The 27,425-nt window shown below is 48.8% G+C and overlaps 2 protein-coding genes across 18 annotated transcripts in view; both read left to right on the forward strand.

Annotated features, from left to right (window-relative positions):
• LOC308112179 (dematin-like) overlaps positions 1–4,035 on the forward strand; it is a 21,500-nt gene extending 17,465 nt beyond the window's left edge. For 9 of the 17 annotated variants that reach the window (XM_080467471.1, XM_080467486.1, XM_080467485.1 and 6 more), the window contains 3 exons: positions 126–182; positions 378–458; positions 736–992. In XM_080467471.1, the coding sequence (XP_080323597.1) occupies positions 126–182; positions 378–458; positions 736–849 (252 nt within the window). In that variant the 3' untranslated portion in view covers positions 850–992. Of the gene's footprint in view, positions 1–125; positions 183–377; positions 459–538; positions 679–735; positions 993–2,229 lie in introns of those variants that run through there. The other 8 variants (XM_080467477.1, XM_080467479.1, XM_080467473.1 and 5 more) reach the window with 8 other exon arrangements.
• An 18,064-nt stretch (positions 4,036–22,099) lies between these two features.
• LOC308112186 (ras-related protein Rab-14-like) lies at positions 22,100–27,169 on the forward strand. Its single transcript, XM_080467494.1, has 8 exons — positions 22,100–22,238; positions 22,561–22,619; positions 22,833–22,886; positions 23,321–23,498; positions 23,579–23,645; positions 24,009–24,096; positions 24,728–24,758; positions 25,882–27,169. Exons 2-8 carry the CDS (start codon positions 22,568–22,570, stop codon positions 26,057–26,059), a joined length of 648 nt encoding a protein of 215 aa, XP_080323620.1. The 5' UTR covers positions 22,100–22,238; positions 22,561–22,567; the 3' UTR covers positions 26,060–27,169.
• The last annotated feature ends 256 nt before the right edge of the window (positions 27,170–27,425 follow it).

A 27,425-nucleotide genomic window follows, 5' to 3' on the forward strand; every position in this document is an offset into this window, starting at 1 on the left:
CCAGGCCAGTAATGTGCTAGTCCCTGGAGAACCTCTGGAGAACTTCTGAGCAGCCCAGAGGTTCTCCAGAGGTGAGGCGTCCCCACGGTGATGTTGAGGACAGTTGTTGTGTTTGTGTCGGTCAGAACGGAGACTCGAGGATGGACCGAGGGAACTCTCTCCCCAGCATGCTGGAGCAGAAGGTAGAACATGAACCTCTGGAGGCTCTGCAGACCAGTCTTCTGTGTCCTAACCATCGCTCTGTTACCCCGCTGTCGCCACCCATCTGTTGTCCCCTGTCTGTTGTCCCCTGTCGGTTGTCCCCTGTCTGTTGTCCCGCTGTTGCCACCAATCTGTTGCCCCCTGTCTCTTGCCCCACTGTCTGTTGCCCCCTGCAGATCTACCCGTACGAGGTTCTGGTGGTGACTCACAGAGGACGCAGCAAGCTGCCCCCTGGCGTGGACCGAACCCGGCTGGAGGTGAGAATCTTCACAAAGTAATGTCCTTTGTTTACATAACAACGCTCTGAAAACCATCTCTGTTTCCATGGAAACGGCAGAAACACTGAAAGCCTTGCCCGTCTGCGGTTGCATTTGACCCGCATTTCCATGGAGATGGAGATGGACCATGTGTGAACGAACACATGAAACACTACGAAGGTTTTCTGTTTTCACTTGAAAATGTTGCCGTGGAAACAATGCCTTACCCCCCCCTCCCCCCCTCCCCCCTCCCCCCCTCCCCCCCCCCCCCCCCCAGCACCACCTCTCTCAGGAGGAGTTCCTCAGTGTCTTTGGGATGACCCTGGAGGACTTTGACCGGCTTTCTCTCTGGAAGAGAAACGACCTGAAGAAAAAAGTCTGTCTCTTCTGATCTCCCACAATCCTCTGGTCTTCAGCGGGACGGAAAACGAAGAACACTCCCGCCCCACCCCCCTCCCACAACCCCCCACCCCCACCGCCACCCCCCTCCCCCAACCCCCCACCCCCCCTCCCCCCGCCCAAACACGAAATATTAGTTAGCGAGGAGCGTCTGTCTTCCCTCGGCGCTCTGCGCTTGCTCCGGGTCGCGATGTAGCCACACTAGGCTGAACACGTCTCGGACGTTGGACCAACATTCCTGCTGAGTCGGCAGTTCACACCGGCGAGCACCTGTTAGAAATTGGCCGCTGCTATTGGCTCAGCCAGCTATGATGTCACGGTCCCCATTTATAGTGCCACAGGAAGAAGCTCAGCGGCAGTTTGATTGGTCGTTCCACAGCTCATGCAGACGACACATTTCCTGATGAGTGAAGACTGACGACTTTTATTCGGGTTTGTTTGTAAATGGCACCGAACACTTTTTGACTTTCACTTCGTCTAAACATCACTTTTGTACGGTGAAACGATGGGACCACAGAATCGAAGAAAATGTTAACGATGAGATGGAAATTTGGAAAATAACATTTTATGTTTATTTGTGACATTTTGACCGAAATCTTCAGATTTTAAATTCAATTTCATCTTTTTGAAGTTGAAATATTCAGCCGCCACCGACGTCTCTGTGAGGGCGAAGGAGAAGGTTCTAGAAACTGTCTGCAGAGGAAAGACCACTGATCACATCTAGAACAGGCCAAACCAGGCCAAACTAGTCCAAACCAGGCCAAAACAGGCCAAACCAGGCCAAACTAGTCCAAACCAGGCCAAACTAATCCAAACCAGGCCAAAACAGTCCAAACTAGTCCAAACCAGGCCAAACTAGTCCAAACCAGGCCAAACTAATCCAAACCAGGCCAAAACAGTCCAAACTAGTCCAAACCAGTCCAAACCAGTCCAAACCAGGCCAAAACAGTCCAAACTAGTCCAAACCAGGCCAAACTAGTCCAAACCAGGCCAAAACAGTCCAAACTAGTCCAAACCAGTCCAAACTAGTCCAAACCAGGCCAAACTAGTCCAAACTAGTCCAAACCAGGCCAAACCAGGCCAAACCAGTCCAAACCAGGCTAAAACTGACCTTCACACCAGCACCTAACTAGTCCAGACCAGTTCCCTGACCAGCTTCTTGTCAGAACGATGAGTTTGCTTGTCGAAGTTGATTCCAGTCGATTTGTTTTCCGCTGAGCCGCTGCAGGAAGAACCGGAGAACCAGACCAGTGGAGTTTCACTCAGAGGGAACGTCTCTCCTCTCGAAACGTCTCCGTCTCCGTCGAATGGATTTGGTTTTGGTCCAGAAAGTTTTCTTTGTGTTTCTGTTTCAAACCCGACGACGATAAAGACCGAACCTTCCTCCTGATGTTCTCCACGTCGACACCACCTTCAGCCCTCTGGTCTGTGATTGGCTGAAACATCACAGTGAAGACAAACCCTGCTGGACACGCCCACTCTCACCACTGCAGCTGCTCAGCTGGACACGCCCACTCACCACTGCAGCTGCTCAGCTGGACACGCCCACTCACCACTGCAGCTGCTCAGCTGGACACGCCCACTCTCACCACTGCAGCTGCTCAGCTGGACACGCCCACTCACCACTGCAGCTGCTCAGCTGGACACGCCCACTCACCACTGCAGCTGCTCAGCTGGACACGCCCACTCACCACTGCAGCTGCTCAGCTGGACACGCCCACTCACCACTGCAGCTGCTCAGCTGGACACGCCCACTCACCACTGCAGCTGCTCGGGTTCCAGAGTGTAGAAAGTGTCTTATTCTGCTTTTCTTCGGCGTGTGTGAATCGGATTGCGTCAAACTCCGATTAGATGATTCCTCCGAAGCCACCTGGAGTCTGTGAAGTCCCGGGACCCCGGGACCCGAGACCCGGGACCTGGACTCCAGAACCAGAAAACAAAGCCAACTAGATATTCAGTCGACCTGGAATCTGAGCGTTTTCCTCTGTAAACGGATTTTTTCTCTGAATGTTTTCTGAAATGCAAGTGTGGCTTCACACACACACACACACACACACACACACACACACACACACATTGTTCTTATTGTCCAGCAACTGAGCACAACTACTAGTTACTACGACTGTGGTGTGTCCTGGAACTGGACCAGGACCTGGACTAGGTCCTGGTCCAGGAGAAGAGTTTCAGAGAAGTTTTCTGCCATTTACACGAAGACCCTGAGCTCCGTGGGGTAAACAGAGCCTGAGATCCTGCAGTCGGACAGTAGAGTCACTTTACATTAAGTCTGTATGAAAGCAGGCTGAGCTTCGCTCTGATTGGTTGCTGTGGTGAGGGCAGGCTGAGGTGCTTCGCTCTGATTGGTTGCTGTGGTGAGGGCAGGCTGAGGTGCTTCGCTCTGATTGGTTGCTGTGGTGAGGGCAGGCTGAGGTGCTTCGCTCTGATTGGTTTGCTGTGTACGACACTGCAATGACACAAAGATTGTTCTGTGTGTTTCTTTTTGTACATTTCGGAGTGTTTGAGTGTTTTTTCTTATTTTCTTCACACGCAGGACGGCTTCAGTTTGACTGCTTCACGTTTGGAGACGATATCAAGTCTTGAGTCGCAACACGTCACTTTCTAAATAAATCACTTCATCATTACTTCTAATCATTCTACTTGGTCCTAGAAGTAGTAATAATAACAAGCATTATAATGAGCTGAATGTAGGAAGCCTTCATTTGATGTTTCTGGTGGCAGAGGTCAGCTGGGGTCAGAGGTCAGCTGGGGTCAGAGGTCAGCTGGGGTCAGGGGTCAGCTGGTGGCAGAGGTCAATTGGGGTCAGAGGTCAGCTGGGGTCAGGGGTCAGCTGGGGTCAGGGGTCAGCTGGTGGCAGAGGTCAATTGGGGTCAGAGGTCAGCTGGGGTCAGAGGTCAGCTGGGGTCAGAGGTCAGCAGAGGTCAGCTGGGGTCAGAGGTCAGCTAGGGTCAGAGGTCGGCTGGGGTCAGAGGTCAGCTAGGGTCAGAGGTCAGCTGGGGTCAGAGGTCAGAGGTCCGTGTGAAGCCGTCCTGCTGCTGTACATACTGAACCACTGAATGATGAATATCTTTGCTGTTGTTTTCATGTGTGGACGCTGTGGAGATGAACGGTGACGTGAAAGATTAACCAGGAGTTACAATAAAGAGCGTTTCTATTTGCCTTTACTGGCTCTGCTTCACTGCCTGTCGCTACAAGTCACTACACAACGCTACAAGTCACTACAAGTCACTACACAACACAAGTCAGTACACAACGCTACAAGTCACTACACAACACAAGTCACTACACAACACAAGTCACTACACAATGTTACAAGTCACTACACAACGCTACAAGTCACTACACAACGCTACAAGTCACTACACAACGCTACAAGTCACTACACAACCTCTGACCTGGAAGCAGATTCATCCGACTCGAATGGACATCGATGACGACGCCCGAGAACAAAGTGAGTCATCAACACAAACTACAGAACCACAAATACGGAACAAGAATTGAAGCAGGAGACCATGTGTCAGAATAAAACAGGAAGTGGAGCAGGGGACCATGTGTCAGAATAAAACAGGAAGTGGAGCAGGGGACCATGTGTCAGAATAAAACAGGAAGTGGAGCAGGGGACCATGTGTCAGAATAAAACAGGAAGTGGAGCAGGGGACCATGTGTCAAAATAAAACAGGAAGTGGAGCAGGAGACCATGTGTCAAAATAAAACAGGAAGTGGAGCAGGGGACCATGTGTCAGAATAAAACAGGAAGTGGAGCAGGGGACCATGTGTCAGAATAAAACAGGAAGTGGAGCAGGAGACCATGTGTCAAAATAAAACAAAGTGGAGCAGGAGACCATGTGTCAAAATAAAACAGGAAATGGAGCAGGAGACCATGTGTCAAAATAAAACAAAGTGGAGCAGGAGACATGTACAGTATCAAAATGTAAAATATCCTTTAATTATCTTCATCTTACAGTCAGTCTTGAGTCCAGAAGTTTTTCTGGAGTATAAAAGTATAAGAAAGTAAAAGTCTGTTAAATAAACAGATATTAAAGACAATAATAATAATAATATTACGAAGTGACACACAACAGTTCAGATGAAGTCACTATAAAACAAAACATTTTCCACACAGTTCAATCAGAATAAATTGTGTGTGTGTGTGTGTGTGTGTGTGTGTGTGTGTGTGTGTGTGTGTGTGTGTGTGTGTGTGTGTGTGTGTGTGTGTGTGTGTGTGTGTGTGTGTGATGTTAACTAGAAAGCATTCAGCTCAAAGTTTCCTCACATTCTGATTTTTGAAGATTATTTTTCAAAAGTTAAAAGTTAAACTAAAAGTTCCGACTTGACGGTTCGTTGCTCAGATTAACGTTTATTTCATAACTTTGTTCTTTTATTTGTTTTACAAACTTTATATTCAGTCAGATTTTAAACTGGAGTCATGTTAGCACCACGGTTAGCTACCACCGGAAACAGATATACAACCGCTATACCATGGTCCATCCCCCCTCCATCCCCCCCTCCATCCATCCCCCCCTCCATCCATCCCCCCCTCCATCCATCCCCCCCTCCATCCCCCCCTCCATCCCACCCTCCATCCCACCCTCCATCCATCCCCCCCTCCATCCATTCCTCCATCCATCTCCTCCCTCTTCTCCATTCCCGGGTGGTGGTGGTGTCAGTCTGAGCACCGTCACCCAGATCACATTGACCCATTAAGAACCTTCCTGCAGGTGGAGAGCCCACAGGAAGGTGGAGAGCCCACAGGAAGGTGGAGAGCCCCCAGGAAGGTGGAGAACCCACAGGAAGGTGGAGAGCCCACAGGAAGGTGGAGAGCCCACAGGAAGGTGGAGAACCCACAGGAAGGTGGAGAACCCACAGGAAGGTGGAGAGCCCACAGGAAGGTGGCGTTGGTGTGGGACATGAACCCTCTACCTTGAGACTGAGAGTCTCATGCTCTACCTACTGAGCTGGCCGGGGGATCGTTACCATGGTAACTGCTGATATTCAACTGCTGCTGTTACCATGGTAACTGCTAGAACTCAGAAACCAAAACAAAGAGAACTTGTGCTTTATGCAGTGAAGCTTTGAAGGTCATGAGGAGGAAATCGAACACGTTTCCCTCGTCAGCACGGCGGCCGCTCCCCTGACCGACTGTCTCTTCAGAAGACGTCAGGCGGCAGCTTTGGTCTCCCATTCCTGTCAACAGACAGACTTTAGGACGACTAATGGTCTATGGTGGTCTGGTGTTGGTTGTCTGTGGTGGTAGTCTGTGGTGGTCTGGTTGCGTGGTGTTCTGTGGTGGTGGTCTGGTGATGGTCTGTAGTGGTGGTCTGGTGGTCTATGGTAGTCTGGTGGCACGGTGGTCTGTGGTGGTGGTAGTCTGTGGTGGTCTGGTGGTGGTGGTCTGTAGTTGTCTGGTGGTCTATGGTGGTCTGGTTGCGTGGTGTTCTGTGGTGGTGGTCTGGAGTGGTGGTCTGGTGGTCTATGGTAGTCTGGTGGTGGTGGTCTGTAGTGGTCTGTGGTGTTCTGGTGGTCTGGTGGTGGTAGTCTGTGGTGGTCTGGTGGTCTATGGTGGTCTGGTGGCGTGGTGGTCTGTGGTGGTGGTGTTGTGGTCTGTGGTGGTGGGCTGGTGGTCTGTGCTGGTCTACCTTCCTCCTCTGGAAGACCTTCCCGGGTTCGATGAAGACCGCAGACGGAGCTCTTCTCAGAGAGGTTTTAGCCGAGGCGGTCCGGCGCAGCAGAGGGTTCAGGAACCCGGTCTGGACCAGAGAACCACAGAACCGTTACTGACCGGAACAACAACAACAAACGGGGGCGGGGCTTCTCACCTGAGCGCGCTCAGTGCAGACGGCCAGCGACTGTCTGAAGGTGCGCTTGTTTTGTCTGCCTGCGGTTGCCAGGTTGGTCTCGGAGCCGGCGCGGAGCTGCAATGTCCGTCTGCTGGTCAGCTCCAGCTTCTGGACGACCCGCTGTGACTCGGCTGACTTCTGGTCTGCGACATGGAGACAGGAGGCCTGTACTAAGAACCAGAGGCCTGTACTATGAACCTGGGGCCTGTACTAGGAACCTTAGACCTGTACTAGGAACCTGAGGCCTGTACTAGGAACCAGAGGCCTGTACTAGGAGCCAGAGGCCTGTACTAGGAACCTGAGGCCTGTACTAAGAACCAGAGGCCTGTACTAGGAACCAGAGGCCTGTACTAGGAACCTGAGGCCTGTACTAGGAACCTGAGGCCTGTACTAGGAACCTGAGGCCTGTACTAGGAACCTGATCAACACATCCAGGATCTCTGTTTCCTGGTTGACTGATCCTGATCACCGTTCCTACCAAGCAGGTTCTAAACTCTCTGGTTCAACCCAGACCAGGTGTGAGTCTTCACAATAAAAGGGGCGGAGCTTGCAGCGTCTGACCAATCACAGAGGGAGAAACCCTGCAGAGCAGTTTACAGATTACAGAAGGAGCAGTTAATCTCTGAGATTATGAAGAATTCAAACACATCCAACAGGAGAAGTTCTGGTTCCATAAATTCATGGTTCTGCAGTTCTGTCAGGTGTGATCATGAACCTCATTATTCCAGATAAAGAGACCTGGAACAAGTCAAGAACCAGAACCTCCTTCAGAGCCTCAGAGACCAGGATTTATTTTATTATGTCTAAAGATTGTTCTGGATTAATTTCTCCTCTCCTCTCTGCTGCAGCTCAGAGCTGAACCTGCCCACCAATCACCATCATTTAAGAATGGGCGGGGCATTTCCCAAGAGATCTGATTGGTCAGGAGGCGGAGCTCTGACCTCTTATCCAGAACATAACCTGCTCCGGAGCAGGTTAGACTTTCAGAGTCAGTTACCAGGTGATTTATCCTGGTGAGAAGTGAACCAGCGTCATAGTACAGAAAACCAGAGTTAATCCTGAAGTTATCTGGATAAGAGAAAACTAGAGTTAATCCTGAAGTTATCTAGATAAGAGAAAACCAGAGTTAATCCTGAAGTTATCTAGATAAGAGAAAACCAGAGTTAATCCTGAAGTTACCTCCATAAGAGAAAACCAGAGTTAATCCTGAAGTTATCTAGATAAGAGAAAACCAGAGTTAATCCTGAAGTTATCTGGATAAGAGAAAACCAGAGTTAATCCTGAAGTTATCTAGATAAGAGAAAACCAGAGTTAATCCTGAAGTTATCTAGATAAGAGAAAACCAGAGTTAATCCTGAAGTTATCTGGATAAGAGAAAACCAGAGTTAATCCTGAAGTTATCTAGATAAGAGAAAACCAGAGTTAATCCTGAAGTTATCTAGATAAGAGAAAACCAGAGTTAATCCTGAAGTTATCTAGATAAGAGAAAACCAGAGTTAATCCTGAAGTTACCTCCATAAGAGAAAACCAGAGTTAATCCTGAAGTTATCTAGATAAGAGAAAACCAGAGTTAATCCTGAAGTTATCTGGATAAGAGAAAACCAGAGTTAATCCTGAAGTTATCTGGATAAGAGAAAACCAGAGTTAATCCTGAAGTTATCTAGATAAGAGAAAACCAGAGTTAATCCTGAAGTTATCTAGATAAGAGAAAACCAGAGTTAATCCTGAAGTTACCTCCATAAGAGATAAACCAGCTTTGTAGTCCAGGCCTCAGGTGACTCAGACGTTGTTTGTTTGTTTGTGAGTGTTTGTTGTTGTGACGGTGTGGACTCACTGTAGCAGCTGAGGACGGTGTTGCTGTAGGTCACCAAGTCTCTGGACGACACCGAATCCTGAGAGCCGTCCAGCTGGGACGCACAAAACACCCATCAGGCCAACGCAGCAACAATGGCAACAACAACAATCACAACAACAACGAAAATCAAAACAGCAACATTCACAACAACAACTACCACGACTACAGCATCAAAAACGTTTGTTCACATCAAGTTTAAGAATCAACGAGGACACAATGAACCAGTAGAACCAGTGTGAACCAGTCGAATAAGTGGAACCAGTATTGACCAGTAGAACCAATAGAACCAGTGTGAACCAGCAGAACCAGTGTGAACCAGTGTGAACCAGTGCAAACCAGTAGAACCAGTAGAACCAGTGTGAACCAGTGCAAACCAGTAGAACCAGTGTGAACCAGTGTGAACCAGTGCAAACCAGTAGAACCAGTGTGAACCAGTGTGAACCAGTGCAAACCAGTAGAACCAGTGTGAACTAGTATGAACCAGTAGAACCAGTGTGAACCAGTGCAAACCAGTAGAACCAGTGTGAACCACTGTGGACCAGTGCAAACTAGTAGAGCCAGTGTGAACCAGTAGAACCATTGTGAACCAGTGCAAACCAGTAGAACCAGTGTGAACCAGTGCAAACCAGTAGAACCAGCGTAAACCAGTAGAACCAGTGCAAACCTGTGGAACCAGTGTGAACCAGTGAAACCAGTGTAAACCAGTAGAACCAATGCGAACCAGTAGAACCAGTGCAAACCAGTGTGAACCAGTGCAAACCAGTAGAACCAGTGCGAACCAGTGTGAACCAGTAGAACCAGTACGAACCAGTGCGAACCAGTGTGAACTAGTGTGAACCAGAAGAACCAGTAGAACCATTGTGAACCAGTGTGAACCAGTGGAACCAGTGTGAACCAGTCTGAATCAGTAGAACCAGTGTAAACCAGTAGAACCAGTGTGAACCAGTGGAACCAGTGTGAACCAGTGTGAACTAGTGTGACCCAGTAGAACCAGCGTGAACCAGGTGCAGGTCTACCAACCATGTGCTCCAGCACGGTGCAGTTGGAGTAGAGGGGCAGCGAGGTTCCGCCGGTGCTCAGGTGGAAGGGGTCGTCCATGTAGGTGTTACAGGTGGGGAACCTCCGGGTGCGCAGGCCACTGAGGACGCAGAGACCCGAGTGAGCAGCAGGAGGCGCTGTGGCCTTCATGATAAAAGTAACTAGTTGTGGTAATTCAGAGAGAAGATCCAGCCTCTGGTTGAGTTCTGGTTCTGGTTTCCAGGCTGATGGGGTCCAGCTGAAGCTTACCTGAGAGCTTCACCTGTGTGCACCGCCGTGTCGTTTCCATGGTTACGGTGAGTGGCAGCACCACCCTGCAGAAGCTTCATCCAGCGCTGCTTCTCCTCGGAGCCGCTGACCTGAAGAGGAAGAAGCTCTGTGAAGGTCTAGTCATCATGATGAAGGTCTAGTCGTCATGATGAAGGTCTGGTCATCATGATGAAGGTCTGGTCGTCATGATGAAGGTCTAGTCGTCATGATGAAGGTCTGGTCATCATGATGAAGGTCTGGTCATGATGATGAAGGTCTAGTCTTCATGATGAAGGTCTAGTCGTCATGATGAAGGTCTGGTCATCATGATGAAGGTCTGGTCATGATGATGAAGGTCTGGTCATCATGATGAAGGTCTAGTCGTCATGATGAAGGTCTGGTCATCATGATGAAGGTCTGGTCATGATGATGAAGGTCTAGTCGTCATGATGAAGGTCTGGTCATCATGATGAAGGTCTAGTCATCATGATGAAGGTCTGGTCATGATGATGAAGGTCTAGTCTTCATGATGAAGGTCTAGTCGTGATGATGAAAATCTGGTCATCATGATGAAGATCTGGTCCAGCGGAGATGAAGACTCACCTCCAGCACCGCCAGCTGCTCACCGAGCATGCTCAGTGTGATCCTGAGGGAGCGCGCCGTGTCGGGTCCGTCCGTCACCTCGCAGCCTTGGAGCTGCACTGTGTACTGAGGAGAACGTTCCCCCGGCTCCTCCCCCGGCTCCTCCCCCAGCTCCTCCCCCGCAAACATGTTGAGGAGTCCCTTCTCCACCCGACACAGTAAACTCTGCCACTGGCAGTTCATCAGGACGTTCAGGAAGCCTGACACACACACACACACACACACACACACACACACACACACACACACACACACACACACACACACACACACACACACACACACACACACACACACACACACACACACACACACACACACACACACACAGGCAGATTGGTTCTGGAGCCAGACTCCCTGATCAGGGTGAGAGGCGCCGGGCGGGTGGGGAATGTCAGGCCACACAGTTGGAGGTTTTCCCGGTGGACCGGACCGCCGTCCCCCTGAGACCCAACGGTTGTTTGTGCTTCTGCACCAAACAGCAGCTCAGAGTCCTCGGCCTTCTTGAGGCGGGACAGGCAAGCAGACGACTACGTCCAAAATGCTTTCAACTCCCACCTCCGTCAGAACTCCTCCCCTGGAACCAGAGGAGGTTGGGAACATGGAGTCCAAGTGGACCCTGTTCAAAACCTCCAGCTGTGACCAGAAGCTCATTGGCGCCTGAACCCCAAGGACACGCTGGAGGACACCGGCGGTCCGCAGAACACGGCAATGTTCCAGGTGAAAATGCCTCGTTTGTTTGACAGAAGTTTAGCGTTTACACGGCAACAGCAGAAACACTGAAAAAGATATAGTTAGCATGCCAGGCCACAAGGTGGCACAAGTTCCCCCTTCGGGGCGGGTTCTACAAAGAGACAGCTGCAGTGACTCGGAGCACTGAATGGACGCCGTTCACCTCTGTCTGCGCTGAGGCTGCAGCGGGCTGGAGGCTTCTCCTCGTCCGAGTCGGTGACGAGCGAGCTGGACTGCAGAGAGACAAACACCGTGAGTCTCGGGGAACCAGCGTCTCCTGTTGTTCTTCATGTGACTGGTGACGTGGAACCATCGGACTCACCCAGCAAGACAGGCGCTGCTCCGACTGATTCAGAGAGGAAACACTGCGAGTGTCCACCTCCACTCCAACACTCAGCTCCTCCATCACCTGCATAGTCACCACGTCAGTACAGCCGCGTGTGTGTGTGTGTGTGTGTGTGTGTGTGTGTGTGTGTGTGTGTGTGTGTGTGTGTGTGTGTGTGTGTGTGTGTGTGTGTGTGTGTGTGTGTGTGTGTGTTGTCTGACCCTCCTCCACTCATCGGCCTGCTGGTAGCTGCTGTATCCAAGTACAATCCCCTCGCAGCCGCGTGGTAGAACCTTCAGCTGGTGCTGGATCTTCTTGCCGTTCTTGAACTTGTAGACGATCTGGCAGCTGCGCAGGTTCAACTCCAGCTGAGGCAGCAGGTCACGGGCACACTTATAACACTGAGGACAGACAACACTGGTCACCACAAACACTGTATCACCACAAACACTGTATCACCACAGACACTGTATCACCACAGACACTGTGTCACCACAGACACTGTATCACCACAAACACTGTATCACCACAGACACTGTATCACCACAAACACTATGTCACCACAAACACTATGTCACCACAGACACTGTATCACCACAAACACTGTGTCACCACAGACACTATGTCACCACAAACACTATGTCACCACAGACACTGTATCACCACAAACACTGTGTCACCACAGACACTGTATCACCACAAACACTATGTCACCACAAACACTGTATCACCACAAACACTGTATCACCACAAATACTGTGTCACCACAGACACTGTATCACCACAAACACTGTATCACCACAAACACTATGTCACCACAAACACTATGTCACCACAAACACTGTATCACCACAAACACTATGTCACCACAAACACTGTATCACCACAGACACTGTATCACCACAAACACTGTATCACCACAAACACTGTATCACCACAAACACTGTATCACCACAAACACTGTGTCACCACAGACACTGTATCACCACAAACACTGTATCACCACAAACACTGTATCACCACAAACACTGTATCACCACAAACACTGTATCACCACAAACACTGTATCACCACAAACACTGTATCACCACAAACACTGTGTCACCACAAACACTGTATCACCACAAACACTGTGTCACTCCAACAGAACCGCCGGCCTCGGTCCAGGAGAGTCTGAGGCTACGACAGAAAGCAGCTTTAACTCGGTTCTGATGCTATTTGTGTCGACAAGACAGAAACCATGACGCTGAACTCCTTCAGAGTAAAATAACTGAACTCCTTCAGAGTAAAATAACTGAACTCCTTCAGAGTAAAATAACTGAACTCCTCCAGAGTAAAATTACTGAACTCCTTCAGAGTAAAATAACTGAACTCCTCCAGCCCACCACAAGAGTTTAGAAAAATATATATATGTTTTCAGTAGTGACTTGTTATCAGAAAGGAACATGACAGTTTTGGTTTTGTGTGGACTCGTTCCACTTACAACTGGGAAAAGGGAATTTTTCCACCTGGTAACATTCCATTTTTCCAGCTGCAGTGAAAGAGATTTGGGCCCCGTTTCCACGACAACACATTTTTGTGTTTTACAAAAGTTTTGTGTTTACGCAGCAAAGTTCTGTAGAAGATGTCTGTTTCCAAGGAAACTGCAGAAATGCTGAAAACGATGTAGTTCTCATATCGGTCCACTAAATGGTGCTGTTGTTAGTTTTAGTACAGAAAACACACACACACACACACACACACACACACACACACACACACACACACACACACACACACACACACACACACACACACACACACACACACACACACACACACACACACACACACACACACACACACACACACCAAGTTGGATTGTTATTACGGTGACTGTCAAAATAAAAGTACCAAGTGCAGGAGAATCTGGACTGGGAGTCCTGACACTACGGAGGAAGCGTTGTTCTGATTGGCTCTACTGAGCATGTGCAGAACTAGTTACTACGGCCGTAGAGACTAGGTGCAGTCGCAGCATTTCCCCCCGTTTCCATAGAAACAGAGTCACAGCGATTTTGAATAGCTGCGGTTTCAGTGACTTCGAGCATCGTTGTCGTGGAAACGACTTCTCTGAAGTTTGTGATTTTCCCTTACCGCCCCCCACTGGACAGAAGAGGCCATGAAAGTCAGCCTCTGATTGGCCGAGTCGCTCACCAGCAGGTCGTTGCCCCTGACGATGAACAGCTGCTTGCTCCACTGGCCGAGCCACTTCCTCCTCCACAGATAGCTGCAGAGGCGGGACGACTCGGGGGCGGGCCTTAAGCAGGGCTGCGAGGCGCTCCATTGGATGTAATGGGCTCTGTCCTTCACAGGCTCCGCCCCTTCATCGTTGTCCTCGGCGTACGACTCGTAGTGACTGCTGTCTGACTCTGCCCTCTCTGGGGAGGGGACAGGTTTTGTTAGTACAGACAGAACTATTGATCATGAGCAGGACAACAAGGTCACAGGTATGTCTCCAGGTACCTGTGATGGACGCTGACACATAAGGCTCCGCCTCCTCATACGTGTCATCATCGTCGTCATCGCTTCGGAGCCCCCCCGGAGGGAGGGGGGGCACTGTGGCGGTCTGAAACATGGAACCCAAGAAGAAAACGGGTTTTTTTGTTTCGTATTTTTACTTTTTCCCAAAAAATTTCAACGCTGCAGAAGATGAATCCGTCATCGAGTGAAGGAGTGGACTCAGTATGTCCCAACTTTTCTGAGAACTGAGGTGTGTGTGTGTGTGTGTGTGTGTGTGTGTGTGTGTGTGTGTGTGTGTGTGTGTGTGTGTGTGTGTGTGTGTGTGTGTGTGTGTGTGTGTGTGTGTGTGTGTGTGTGTGTGTGTGTGTGTGTGTGTGTGTTTCCTATCCATCTATCACGTAGTCCAGATGTTAATCAGTCATCAGTGTTACCACTTCCTCTCTCCACTGAGCTCTCAGCCAATAGGATGACAGATAATGGCGAGATGGCCTCCTGTGTAAACACAGGCCTTCCTGTCACTCCCTTACACACACACACACACACACACACACACACACACACACACACACACACACACACACACACACACACACACACACACACACACACACACACACACACACACACACACACACACACACACACTCTGCCGTCTCCTCCCAAACCTCAGGAGGATTTAGTCTGTCATTACTGACCCACATCACAGAGCACCCCCCCAGCCTTCTCCCTCTCCTTCTTCTTCCTCCTCCTCCTCCTCCTCCTCCTCCTCTTCCTCTTCCTCCTCCTCCTCCTCCTCCTGAGAACGTTGTCACAATGAGAACTGATGGTGACAGATGCTTGTTGGTATCGATGTTAACCACAGGTGATACCTGTCTGCCAGCAGGGGGGATTCCAGGAAGTGGGTTATGTGAAAACTCAGAGTACTTTAAGCCTGGAATGAGGGAAACTCTGAGTTTTTGGTTCCCGAACGAGGGCTGAGTTAAAGTCACCACGGTAACAGACTCTGAATAGAAGCTGCTGGCTGTCACCATGGTAACAGACTGTAAACAGAACCTGCTGGCTAGAAGGTTTTGTAGAAGAAACCCTGAGTTTCTTCTGGCTCCTCCCACCTGAAGCTCCAGAAATGATTTGAGATGATTTCCATCATGAGAGTTTTCTGTGGAGGAAATTCCTCCCTAATCAACCTGAGCTTCACAACAGAGCAATAATACACAACACGATGTTGTTTTGTAAAATGGTAGTTTTCTTTATAATACTGGTGCAGCAACAGTGTGTAGACACCCTCACTCTGAAACTACTGCTTTTATTTTCTTTTTATGTTGGGGAGGGCGTTAACATAAATAAAGCAGTGTGTGTGTGTGTGTGTGTGTGTGTGTGTGTGTGTGTGTGTGTGTGTGTGTGTGTGTGTGTGTGTGTACTCACCTCCTCGTCTGAGGCCAGCTCAGAAGACCGCACACCTTCTGGACAATAGAAACAAACACATTATTCTTATCATTGTTGTGGTTGCTACTGTTGTTGTTGTTGTTCTGGTAGTTATTGTTGCGATTGTTGTTGCTGTGGTGTTTGTTATTGGTGGGTGTTGTTGTGGGTGTTTTAATTGGTGTTGCTGTGGTGGTTGTTGTGGTGGTTGTTGTTGTAGTGGTTGTTGTGGTGGTTGTTGTTGGGGTGGTGGTTGTTGTTGCTGTGGTTGTTGTTGTTGCTGTGGTGGTTGTTGTTGCTGTGGTGGTTGTTGTTGTTGTTGTTGTTGTTGTTGTGGCGGTTGTTGTTGTGGGTGTTTTAATTGGTGTTGCTGTGGTGGTTGTTGTTGTTGTTGTGGTGGTGGTTGTTGTTGCTGTGGTGGTTGTTGTGGTGGTTGTTGTGGTGGTTGTTGTTGGGGTGGTGGTTGTTGTTGTTGTTGTGGTTGTTGTTGTTGTAGTGGTTGTTGTGGTGGTTGTTGTCGGGGTGGTGGTTGTTGTTGCTGTGGTTGTTGTGGTTGTTGTTGTTGTTGTGGCGGTTGTTGTTGTGAGTGTTGCTGTGGGTGTTTTAATTGGTGTTGCTGTGGTGGTTGTTGTTGTTGTAGTGGTTGTTGTTGTTGTTGTGGTGTTTGTTATTGGTGGGTGTTGTTGTGGGTGTTTTAATTGGTGTTGCTGTGGTGGTTGTTGTTGTTGTAGTGGTTGTTGTGGTGGTGGTTGTTGTTGTTGTTGTGGTGGTGGTTGTTGTTGCTGTGGTGGTTGTTGTTGTTGTTGTGGCGGTTGTTGTGGTGGTTGTTGTTGCTGTGGTGGTTGTTGTTGTGGGTGTTTTAATTGGTGTTGCTGTGGTGGTTGTTGTGGCGGTTGTTGTGGTGGTTGTTGATCATCATCATCGTCATCATCTGAGGTTTGAGTGACATGAAAAAGGAAAAAGTGAAGAATAGTCGTTACCTGTCGCAGGTGAGTCTGTCAGCTCGTTGCCTGGAGACGACGATGGACAGCTCATCACCATGTACTCAGCATCTTCCACTGAAAACACACACACGCACACGCACACGCACACGCACACGCACACACACACACCTTGGTGTGTCACAACAGATTTTGATGTTGTTGGTACTGTCCTTGTTGTTCCAGTTGCTGTGTTGTTGTTGTTGTTGTTGTTGTTACCTGTGGTGTTGTGACTCTGCAGTCTGGTCAGCAGCTCTGTGATGGATTTCTTCTGTGCCTGAGCGATGTAGCTGAGGTTCTCTGAGTCCAGAACCGACAGGAAGGACTGGAGGTCCCAGATCAGCTTGGCCAACACTGAGAAAGGACAGGACGGGTAAAGCCCTGGTCACCACCCACTGTGCACATTGTTAGTCCGTACGTGTTTTGGGAAGGCCACGGCCACCAGGTGGGGAGGAAGTGGCAAGAGCAGGGAGGGAGTACGTCAACGCAAGGTGTAAGTATGTGGCCCGCACGCCACGCCTGGCCATCAGCGGTTGCTGCATCGTACATTGGACATGTGGTAAGTGAGTTGTACGTGCTTACAACGTGCTTACAACGTGCTCACAATGTGCTCACAACGTGCTCACAACGTGCTCACAACGTGCTTACAACGTACGATCTCCGTGCGATTGCCACATTATCCTTTGGAGGCCGTGCTGCTCACGTACGGTGTCCTTACTCACTCACATGTTGTAAGTGCGTGCAAGTGCGATGAACGTGAACTTTTCTGCCTGATGTCCCAGATGCCCCCCGTTCCACCGCAGAGACTCCAGGTTCTGATGCTGCAAGAGCAGCTTCAAGTGGCGGCGCAGGAGCACGACGTGGTATTAGTTGCCTTGATACGGGAGAGGCAACAGGGACGCCGACGCAGGAGATGGTGGTTTCGTCCATGCAGAAATCAATGCGCACAACGTGCGTTGTAACTGCAGAGCAAGTGCTTACTCTGTACAGTCTTGGTAGTTCTGCGTGCTCATTGGACAGTAGAACTGGGGAAGTACCGAGTACTGCACCACGGAGTCAGTGCGTCGTGCGCTCATTGGCTGTAGAAGGCACACGCGTCACCCGTTCGGGGGTGAATCCGCAGCCTGAACGCAGCGAAGGTTCCTCATGCACGACCAGAGCTACGGCGTGTCTGCGTGCTCCCTAATCCGTACGGAGGCAGTACTCACCACGTACGGATCCGCAAATTTTACCCAGGTCATTGCAAGTAGACAGCACGCACTTACAAGTACGGCGGGTTGTGACCGGGGCTTAAACAAACAGGTAAACAAACAGGTGATAACCAGACAGGTAAACACCAGCCATGTTGGAGACACAGCAAACATGAAGGCAGGAGGTCTGGTCAGAGGAACCCAAGCTGAAGGAGAAGCAGGAAGCCTCCCACTTTGAAGCACGGTGGAGGCAGCATCATGCTGTGGGGCTGCTCTTTCTCAGGACCAAACGAAAGGCACAACGAAGTTAATTGAACAAAAGCAGCCTCCGTTAATCATCCGTCCCTGTGGACGTCTCTGATTGGCTGACACTGTGAGAGCCTCCAGTCGGACGCCTTCAGACCCTGAAAACGGCTCCTGAAATGTTCCGGCCAACAGGATGTAATTATCTCCCGAGGTAATGACTTTGGTAAAATGGGAGTTTACAGACGTTATCGGAGTTGAAGCCGCAGAGCGATGAGTCATGTGTGATGACGGTCGTTCGCTATCTGATTCCTCTGTTTACCCTCAAACACACTCCCCGTCCCTCCGGCGGATCTGTAATGTTTAACTCTGCTAAACACTCGGGAACCAGCGGAACCAGCGTGTCCGCCAAGCCAGGTGCTCCCGCTAACGCCTCAACACGCGAACAGAGATCCAGCGGCACAACATCACATGACTCCAGTGCCAGAACCAATCAGCTTCCAGCTTCACTCTCCTCTTCGACTGGAGTCGCTCCTCCGAGTGTCAGCTGGAAAATACCAGACACAGATCCATCAGCGGGGCGGACTGGGCCCGAAAGGAGGATGAGTCCAGAACCAGTCAGAACCTAGTCCCAATGACAAATCCAGAAAAAACTCCTCAACTAAAGACCAGTCCTCAACTAGAACCTAACACAGTCCCACTACCAATTCTAACGGAATCCAAATCAGCTTCAAACTGGCCGGACACCAAATCAACCCTTTAAACACCCCAGAGCAGTTTAATCTGAACCATGTGGGACATGGGACTTCTTTAAATAACACAAGTTTATGATGAGCAAAGCCAAAAATACAAAGTTATGAGAGTGATCCAGGAAGTTTCAAAAGAACTTCAAAACATTTGACGCTGTGACGTCAGAACAAGCGTCCAGAGAATAAACGTCTGTATGGCAGTGGTTGTAAATGATGTGGGAATGTGCAGAGTGAAGGAGATGAAGAGTCCTGTGTGTGTGTGTGTGTGTGTGTGTGTGTGTGTGTGTGTGTGTGTGTGTGTGTGTGTGTGTGTGTGTGTGTGTGTGTGTGTGTGTGTGTGTGTGTGTGTGTGTGTGTGTGTGTGTGTGTGTGTGTGTGTGTGATGAATGGAGCTGTTGTAGCTCTAAGGGCATCAATGAATAAATCAATGATGAAAGAATAAATCCTCACTGTGTTTCTACTTCTCATTCAAAAGCAGAAAAACAACAGAGTGTGTGTGTGTGTGTGTGTGTGTGTGTGTGTGTGTGTGTGTGTGTGTGTGTGTGTGTGTGTGTGTGTGTGCTGACCTTCCCATGTCCTCTGATGTCAGGACACATCGAGATAAGCTGCTAATGTTTAACACCCAGTTTCACCTGAACCATCAAAATACAGTAAAAGTCCCAACCTGCTCGTTCTACCAGAACAATCCCAGAGCGACACGAAAAGATTTTACTTTCATCAACAATTTGGCCACGGAAGCCATCAGAGGACACGTAAAGCCTCCATTGTGTCCATCAAAACCAATAAAGGACCAATTAAATGTTTGGTGTCACTAAACGCTCCTGGAAATATCAGAATCAGATGAACAGATTCAGCTCCTCTTCATTAAGTTTCTTTTTCAAGATAAATTTAAATAGATTTTAATCGGCTTTAGAAACACAGACAAGAGAAGAATCAAACTCTAGATCTTTGTTCCTGGTCACCAGTACTGATACCACGAGTCCAACAAAAAGACATACCTTCATCAAAGAAAACTGGAATAAACCAGATAGAACAGCTTCTGGAATCTAGATTATTACCTCTGAAGAAAACTGCAAAATATCCTCATTTGTATTTCAAATATTTTTACATCTCACTGAAAGGTCTTCATATACCCTGCTGGTTGGTTTAGTTTCTCGGTTGGTTGGTTGGTTGGTAGGTTGGTAGGTTGGTTGGTTGTTTGTTTGGTAGGTTGGTTGGTTGTTTGGTTGGTTGTTTGTTTGGTAGGTTGGTTGGTTGGTTGTTTGGTTGGTTGATTGTTTGTTTGGTAGGTGGTTGGTTGTTTGGTTGGTAGGTTGGTTGTTTGGTTGGTAGGTTGGTTGTTTGGTAGGTTGGTAGGTTGGTTGGTTGGTTGTTTGGTTGGTTGTTTGGTAGGTTGGTAGGTTGGTTGGTTGGTTGTTTGGTTGGTAGGTTGGTTGTTTGGTTGGTAGGTTGGTTGTTTGGTAGGTTGGTAGGTTGGTTGGTTGGTTGTTTGGTTGGTAGGTTGGTTGTTTGGTTGGTAGGTTGGTTGGTTGGTTGTTTGGTTGGTTGTTTGGTTGGTAGGTTGGTTGGTTGGTTGTTTGGTTGGTTGTTTGGTTGGTAGGTTGGTTGGTTGGTTGTTTGGTTGGTAGGTTGGTTGTTTGGTTGGTAGGTTGGTTGTTTGGTTGGTAGGTTGGTTGTTTGGTAGGTTGGTAGGTTGGTTGGTTGGTTGTTTGGTTGGTAGGTTGGTTGTTTGGTTGGTAGGTAGGTTGGTTGGTTGGTTGTTTGGTTGGTTGTTTGGTTGGTAGGTTGGTTGTTTGGTTGGTAGGTTGGTTGTTTGGTAGGTTGGTAGGTTGGTTGGTTGGTTGTTTGGTTGGTTGTTTGGTAGGTTGGTAGGTTGGTTGGTTGGTTGTTTGGTTGGTAGGTTGGTTGTTTGGTTGGTAGGTTGGTTGTTTGGTTGGTTGCATCACCATATGGCCTGAGTTCCCTCAGTCTGGAGGAGAACCATGTCCAAACTCACACACTCACACACTTGGATACGCTGCAACCATGTAGAACCTTACAGAACTTTGTTGAAAGATGCAGAGCGAAGAACAGAAGGTCAGAGGTCAGAGGTCAGAGGTCAGTGTTTAACTTCTCTGCTGATTTAAGGCCGCTCATCCACCCACAACTGCTTTACACACACACACACACACACACACACACACACACACACACACACACACACACACACACACACACACACACACACACACACACACACACACACACACACACACACACACACACACACACACACACACTGTAACAATATTCCCACACGTTTGAGGAGTTTGTTCTGCCGAGATTATCTGATCATCAACCCAACTTCCTGTTGCCAGCGCACGCACACGCACACACTCTTGTTTCAGAGAACCATGACTATGACCTCAATCTGCTGTTAATGTGACGATAACCTGGATTTATAATCATTGGATGAAACAAAACATCTGAATCTGTTGTGTAGCTGTTGTGTAGCTGTTGTGTAGCTGTTGTGTAGCTGTTGTGTAGCTGTTGTGTTTGCTCGGAGAAAAGTTTCAGAAAGGTTCAAAAAAAGTTCAGAGTGATGAAAGAAAGACAAAAACCAAGCCAAACCTTCAATTAGTGTGTGTGTGTGTGTGTGTGTGTGTGTGTGTGTGTGTGTGTGTGTGTGTGTGTGTGTGTGTGTGTGTGTGTTACCTTTCTGTTTGTCCATGTCCATCCGTCTCACTGTCTACTGATCTTTACTCTCATGACTCCAAACCGCACTTCATCCTATCCAAGCTTACTGAGAGGGTAAAGAATCTGCCCCAGCTCTGTCTGAGGGTAAAGAATCTGCCCCAGCTCTGTCTGAGGGTAAAGAATCTGCCCAGCTCTGTCTCAGGGTAAAGAATCTGCCCAGCTCTGTCTGAGGGTAAAGAATCTGCCCAGCTCTGTCTGAGGGTAAAGAATCTGCCCCAGCTCTGTCTGAGGGTAAAGAATCTGCCCAGCTCTGTCTGAGGGTAAGAAATCATCTGAGCTCCCACAACACTTCCTCTCTGGAACATGAGGGAGGGCGGAGACATCCAGGAGGGTAAAAACAGACTTGAGAAGGATGGAGATGGAGGAGAGACTTACAAAAGAGGGCGGAGCCAGATAATGGAACTACAGCCAGTAAAGTTTAGCTCAATTATTTCTTTAGCCTGTATATTTTTAGTGTGTATGTATGTATATATGTATCTATCTATCTATCTATCTATCTATCTATCTATCTATCTATCTATCTATCTATCTATCTATCTATATCTCTCTCTCTCTTTCTCTCTCTCTCTCTCTCTCTCTCTCTCTCTCTATCTATCTATCTATCTATCTCTCTCTTTCTCTCTCTCTCTCTCTCTCTCTCTCTCTCTCTCTCTCTCTCTCTCTCTCTCTTTCTATCTATCGGTCACGTGGCGGCTCCCTATGCCGCCTGCCTGGAGGTTTGACATTTTTTGCTGCCAGTGAAGAAGAAATCCCGGAAGTGGTTAAAGAGCCTGACGGCTGAGGAGGCTAACCGGCTCAGACTAACGTCCCACTAACCAGATAACCAGCAGGTTAAACTTACCAGCGGGTTGAGCACACGCCCCGGAGTGAAGGTAAAACAGCGCCCGGGTTTTGTTTGTGTCTTTTCGTTGCGTGTGGTGATAAAAGCGGTCTTCCTCTGTTAGCTGTTAGCTGCTCGGCTAACAGGAGGGAACTTGAGGGTTCCTCGTGAACTGGTTCCCCGGTTAACTGGAGACAGACTGCATTTACCTGCCAGTAGCACCAGATGTTATAAACTCCACTGTCAGTGGACCACTGCACTGAAGCTGGATCGACCTATGACAGTGGTCACAGGTTGATCCACCATCATGCAGTGGAGGACCAGGTCCAGGACCAGGGTCTGGATCTCAGTCTGAACTCTGTAATTCTCTGCAGGTTCAAGATGACGGCTGCACCTTACAACTATTCCTACATCTTCAAATACATCATAATCGGTGAGACGGACTAACATGTTCTAAGAAAGAATCATTAGTTCAGTTGGTTAGGATTACACTCTAATAACACAAAAACCGTGTGTGTGTGTGTGTGTGTGTGTGTGTGTGTGTGTGTGTGTGTGTGTGTGTGTGTGTGTGTGTGTGTGTGTGTGTGTGTGTGTGTGTGTGTGTGTGTGTGTGTGTGTGTGTGTGTGTGTGTGTGTGTGTGCGCAGGTGATATGGGAGTGGGGAAGTCATGTCTTCTTCATCAGTTCACAGAGAAAAAATGTGAGTCTTCTTTCTTCTTCTGGGCTAACATGTGACTGACTGTTACTGTCAGACTCGTGTCTCTGACTGTCGGACTCGTGTCTCTTGACTGTTGGACTCGTGCCTTTGACTGTTGGACTCGTGTCTCTTGACTGTTGGACTCGTGTCTCTTGACTGTCGGACTCTTGTCTCTGACTGTTGGACTCGTGTCTCTGACTGTTGGACTCGTGTCTCTTGACTGTCGGACTCGTGTCTCTTGACTGTTGGACTCGTGTCTCTTGACTGTCGGACTCTTGTCTCTGACTGTCGGACTCGTGTCTCTGAATGTTGGACTCGTGTCTCTTGACTGTCGGACTCGTGTCTCTTGACTGTTGGACTCGTGTCTCTTGACTGTTGGACTCGTGCCTTTGACTGTCGGACTCGTGTCTCTGACTGTCGGACTCTGGACCCTGCAGTCATGGCGGACTGTCCTCACACCATCGGGGTGGAGTTTGGCACCAGGATCATGGAGGTCCACAGTCAGAAGGTGAAGCTGCAGATCTGGGACACGGCGGGCCAGGAGCGCTTCAGGGCCGTCACCAGGTCGTACTACAGGGGAGCCGCCGGGGCCTTGATGGTCTACGACATCACTAGGTACCACACAGTACCATGGTGGGCGTTCTGGGGAGTTCTGGGTCGGTGTAGAACCACGTTCTCACTGCGTCTGTGTCTAGGAGGAGCACCTACAACCACCTGAGCAGCTGGCTGACGGACGCCAGGAACCTGACCAACCCCAACACCGTGAGTACTCGCACTCAGTGTGGAAGGAACCTTCTCAAGAACCTACAGGATAGAACCCAGTGCTCACAAGAACCTTGTGGTTTTCCATAAGGTAGAACCCAGTTATCTCAAGAACCTTGTGGTTTTCCATAAGGTAGAACCCAGTTATCTCAAGAACCTTGTGGTTTTCCATAAGGTAGAACCCAGTTATCTCAAGAACCTTGTGGTTTTCCACATGGTAGAACCCAGTCTTCTCAAGAACCTTGTGGTGTCCCACAGGGTAGAACCCAGTGCTCTCAAGAATGTTGTGGTTCAGTAGCTGTTGTGAAGTTGTTGGTGACACAGGTGTGGTGTTGTGACGTTCTCACGTTCTGCTCTGTCCAGGTCATCATTCTGATCGGGAACAAGGCCGACCTGGAGGCTCAGAGAGACGTGACGTACGAGGAGGCCAAACAGTTTGCCGAGGAGAACGGTGAGTCCCTCTTTAAGTACTGTTCTACAAGAACCAGAACACCGGACACTCTGGGTTCAAGTGAGAGTCGTTTTTACTCTTCTTTGTTTTAGAAAAGCTCTCTGTTCACACGGCAACGCTCTAAACACTATGCAGTTTCCATGGAAACTAACAAAACCCCAGAAAATGATGTAGATAGCATGGACTAGGAGTCACGACATTCTGGAGGCCGCCATTGTTGTCGTTGTCCAGCTACTGAGCATGTGCAGATGGAGTGGTTTGGTAAAGTTGCGCTTTTCTCCGTTTCCATGGAGACGAAGCTTTTTCAAAAAGTTGTGTTTTCTACGAAGACTGAGTCGGAGCGTTTTCTCCAAGTACTGTTTTCAGTGTCTCTACACCGTTGTCGTGTACACGGACCCAAAACTATACAAAAGTTTGGTGTTTTCACCTGAGAGCAGGGCGGGTTACCGTGGTACCTGGGGTAAATGGTGTAACCGGGGTAAATGGTGTGACCGGGGTAAATGGTGTAACCGGGGTAACCGGGGTGAATGGTGTAACCGGGGTAACCGGGGTGAATGGTGTAACCGGGGTAACCGGGGTGAATGGTGTAACCGGTGCCTGGATCCAACTGTCTGCTCCTCGTCTTCTTCAGGTCTGCTGTTTCTCGAAGCCAGCGCCAAAACGTGAGTACTCAGTGATTATAATATATACAAACATTGGAGTTGCATCATAAAGTGTCGTCGGTATAATTTAGGTCTATTTTAACACATTTTTATCTCTCGTAGCCTTTTTTAAGTTGTTTTTCTTTCATTGGATTTTCCAGGTTTCGTCGTTTTGTCTATTTTAGCCTCTTCAGCTATTTAACTATTTACAGTGGCGGCGCGTTTCCTCGTGCTGAGAGAAGTTTTGGCTGCACTCGCAATATTTTTTCTTTCTTCTTCACTTCCTTTTTTCCATTTTCATTTTTATCTTTGATTTGTCATCGTCCACGGAACGGTCACTTCAAGTTTGGGACGTTAGCGACTTACCATTTCTGAATAAATCCCAAAAACCTGCAAAACAAATGTCCCATACAGAGCGGACGGGAGAGGCTCCTCGTGTAGGAGCCTCTCCCATACAGAGCGGACGGGAGAGGCTCCTCGTGTAGGAGCCTCTCCCATACAGAGCGGACGGGAGAGGCTCCTCGTGTAGGAGCCTCTCCCATACAGAGCGGATGGGAGAGGCTGCTCGTGGAGGAGATCAGACCAGATCAGAAAAAACTGAAGTGGGAGAATACATGAATAAACTAGAGCTACACTCGGTAGAGCACAGACCTTCGCCAACTCTACATTTGTTTGTGGAATCGAGTTAGCATCGCTAGCATGTTAGCCATTACCTCATAAAGATGCTAACTAGCCTGTCAGGTAGCAACATCACTGTGAAACACTGAGCAGGGAGCGTCTCCATGGCAACAGATGCTGTTTTTTTGACTGTTTATAGTGGCGATGCGTTTCCTGTTGCTGAGAGCCGTTTGAGCTACGTTAGCAATGTTTCTTCTTTTTTCAAATTCTTTCTTCTCTTCTTTTCCCCTTGTGTGTTCCTTGTTTACTTTTCCTACTTTTCCTTTTTTCTTTACCTGAAAAAACAAAACAAAGGACTTCAGTTGTAACCACCCTGTTCAGTGTTTATTGCTGCTGGACACTGTTTGGACCACAAGGTGGTGCTGTTGTGTTGTGGACTGGTTGGTTTGACCAGGTCTGTGGAAACTCTGGTCTGAGGACGGCGTTCAAGTGATGGTGGGTTGATTGTTCTCCTGTTCTCCTCCAGAGGGGAGAACGTGGAGGAGGCCTTCCTGGAGGCGGCCAAGAGGATCTACCAGAACATCCAGGACGGCAGTCTGGACCTGAACGCTGCCGAGTCCGGAGTCCAGCACAAACCGTCTGCGCCGCAGGGAGGACGACTCAACGCCGACAGCCAGCCGGCGAAGGAGGGCTGCAGCTGCTAACCGCAGGCAGACCTGCGACGGACGGAGGGACGGACGGACGGACGCAGAACCAACAGGCATCAACACGTCTTACTTCAGAGATTTATCACACTGTTTTTATTGGTACAGCTTCAGCCTCGATGCCACACCTCATTCATTTACCAAAACAAGATCCAGACACACCCTACCCGTACCTGTACCCATACCTGTACCTGTACCGGCCCACTGCAAACTCTAATCCCAACCAGAACATGTTCTACTACCAGAACCAGAAAGTTCCATTGGCCCAGCTAAAAAAAGCCTGATTGAATTTGGTTGTCGCCTCAACACGTACGTCTCAACAAGCAAAACGATTTACCGCCCAACTCCAGGTAGCGCCACAACCTGGAAGGTCCAAAACCGGTTCCCCCTGGTCCTCAGTCCGTCTCCAGACTGGACCGTGATCACTTTGGAACTGGGTGAGCTGAAACCCACCGTGATGCTTCTCCTGCCTGAACCCCGGAGCAGACCAGACCGTCGTATCGGAACTCGATCGAAAGCCTGGTCCTGTTCCGGGAACTTTACCGTCGGAAACATTCAGGTCCAAAACAAGACGAGGGTCGTCTTAATCCACTACGCGAGGTCCGCCCGCCCCAGACAAAGAGGTTGAGAGAACGGCGTCGACATCTTTGGTCCTTCATTGCTGTGAGACGGTTCAATCATGACCGTTGTCATGTCGACCAAAGACAACCTGTGATTAAAATTCTGGAGACGCTCCAGTGACCGGCGTCGACCAACTGACCAATAGAACCACAGGATGAAATGACAAACTGATCAGAACCAAACCGAGGCTGCAATGGAAAAACAGGTTGGGAAAAAACCTAAAGAAGGAAATATAAAGATACACATCAACGTAGGCCCGTGGCCAAACGAATTCTGCTGGGAGGTATAAAGTCCTACAATCAATGTGTTTGAGACCAAATTAACCACAATTGTAATATTGATAATCTATCATAATAATTATATACATTGGAATTGGAATGTCATGAACATTTAACTTAAATAAAAGGAAGGAAAAAAACTGCAGTTGAATAAGAATCACAAGTACAAACAATGAAATAGACGGTCTCTGTTCAGAAACAATAAAACCCCAAAACATAAAAGCACACGCACACAAAACAATATGACATAATCCTGGAGTTAATTTCATTATGGTTGGATTAATTGATTATCATCCCAGGCCTCCGTTCATGTTCCACTAGTTTCTCTTTCCTGAATGGACGGCGCTCGTCTCTGACGGTTTGATCTGGCATCATATCGGGAACGTTGAGGGTAGGTTCATCGTATGATCTGCACACGGCCAACTTCGCCTTGTGACCAAGGTTATTTGTGTCGTACGCCGCAGCTC

Source organism: Lipophrys pholis (genome assembly GCF_963383615.2).
Source record: "Lipophrys pholis genome assembly, chromosome: 7".
NCBI lineage: Eukaryota > Metazoa > Chordata > Actinopteri > Blenniiformes > Blenniidae > Lipophrys > Lipophrys pholis.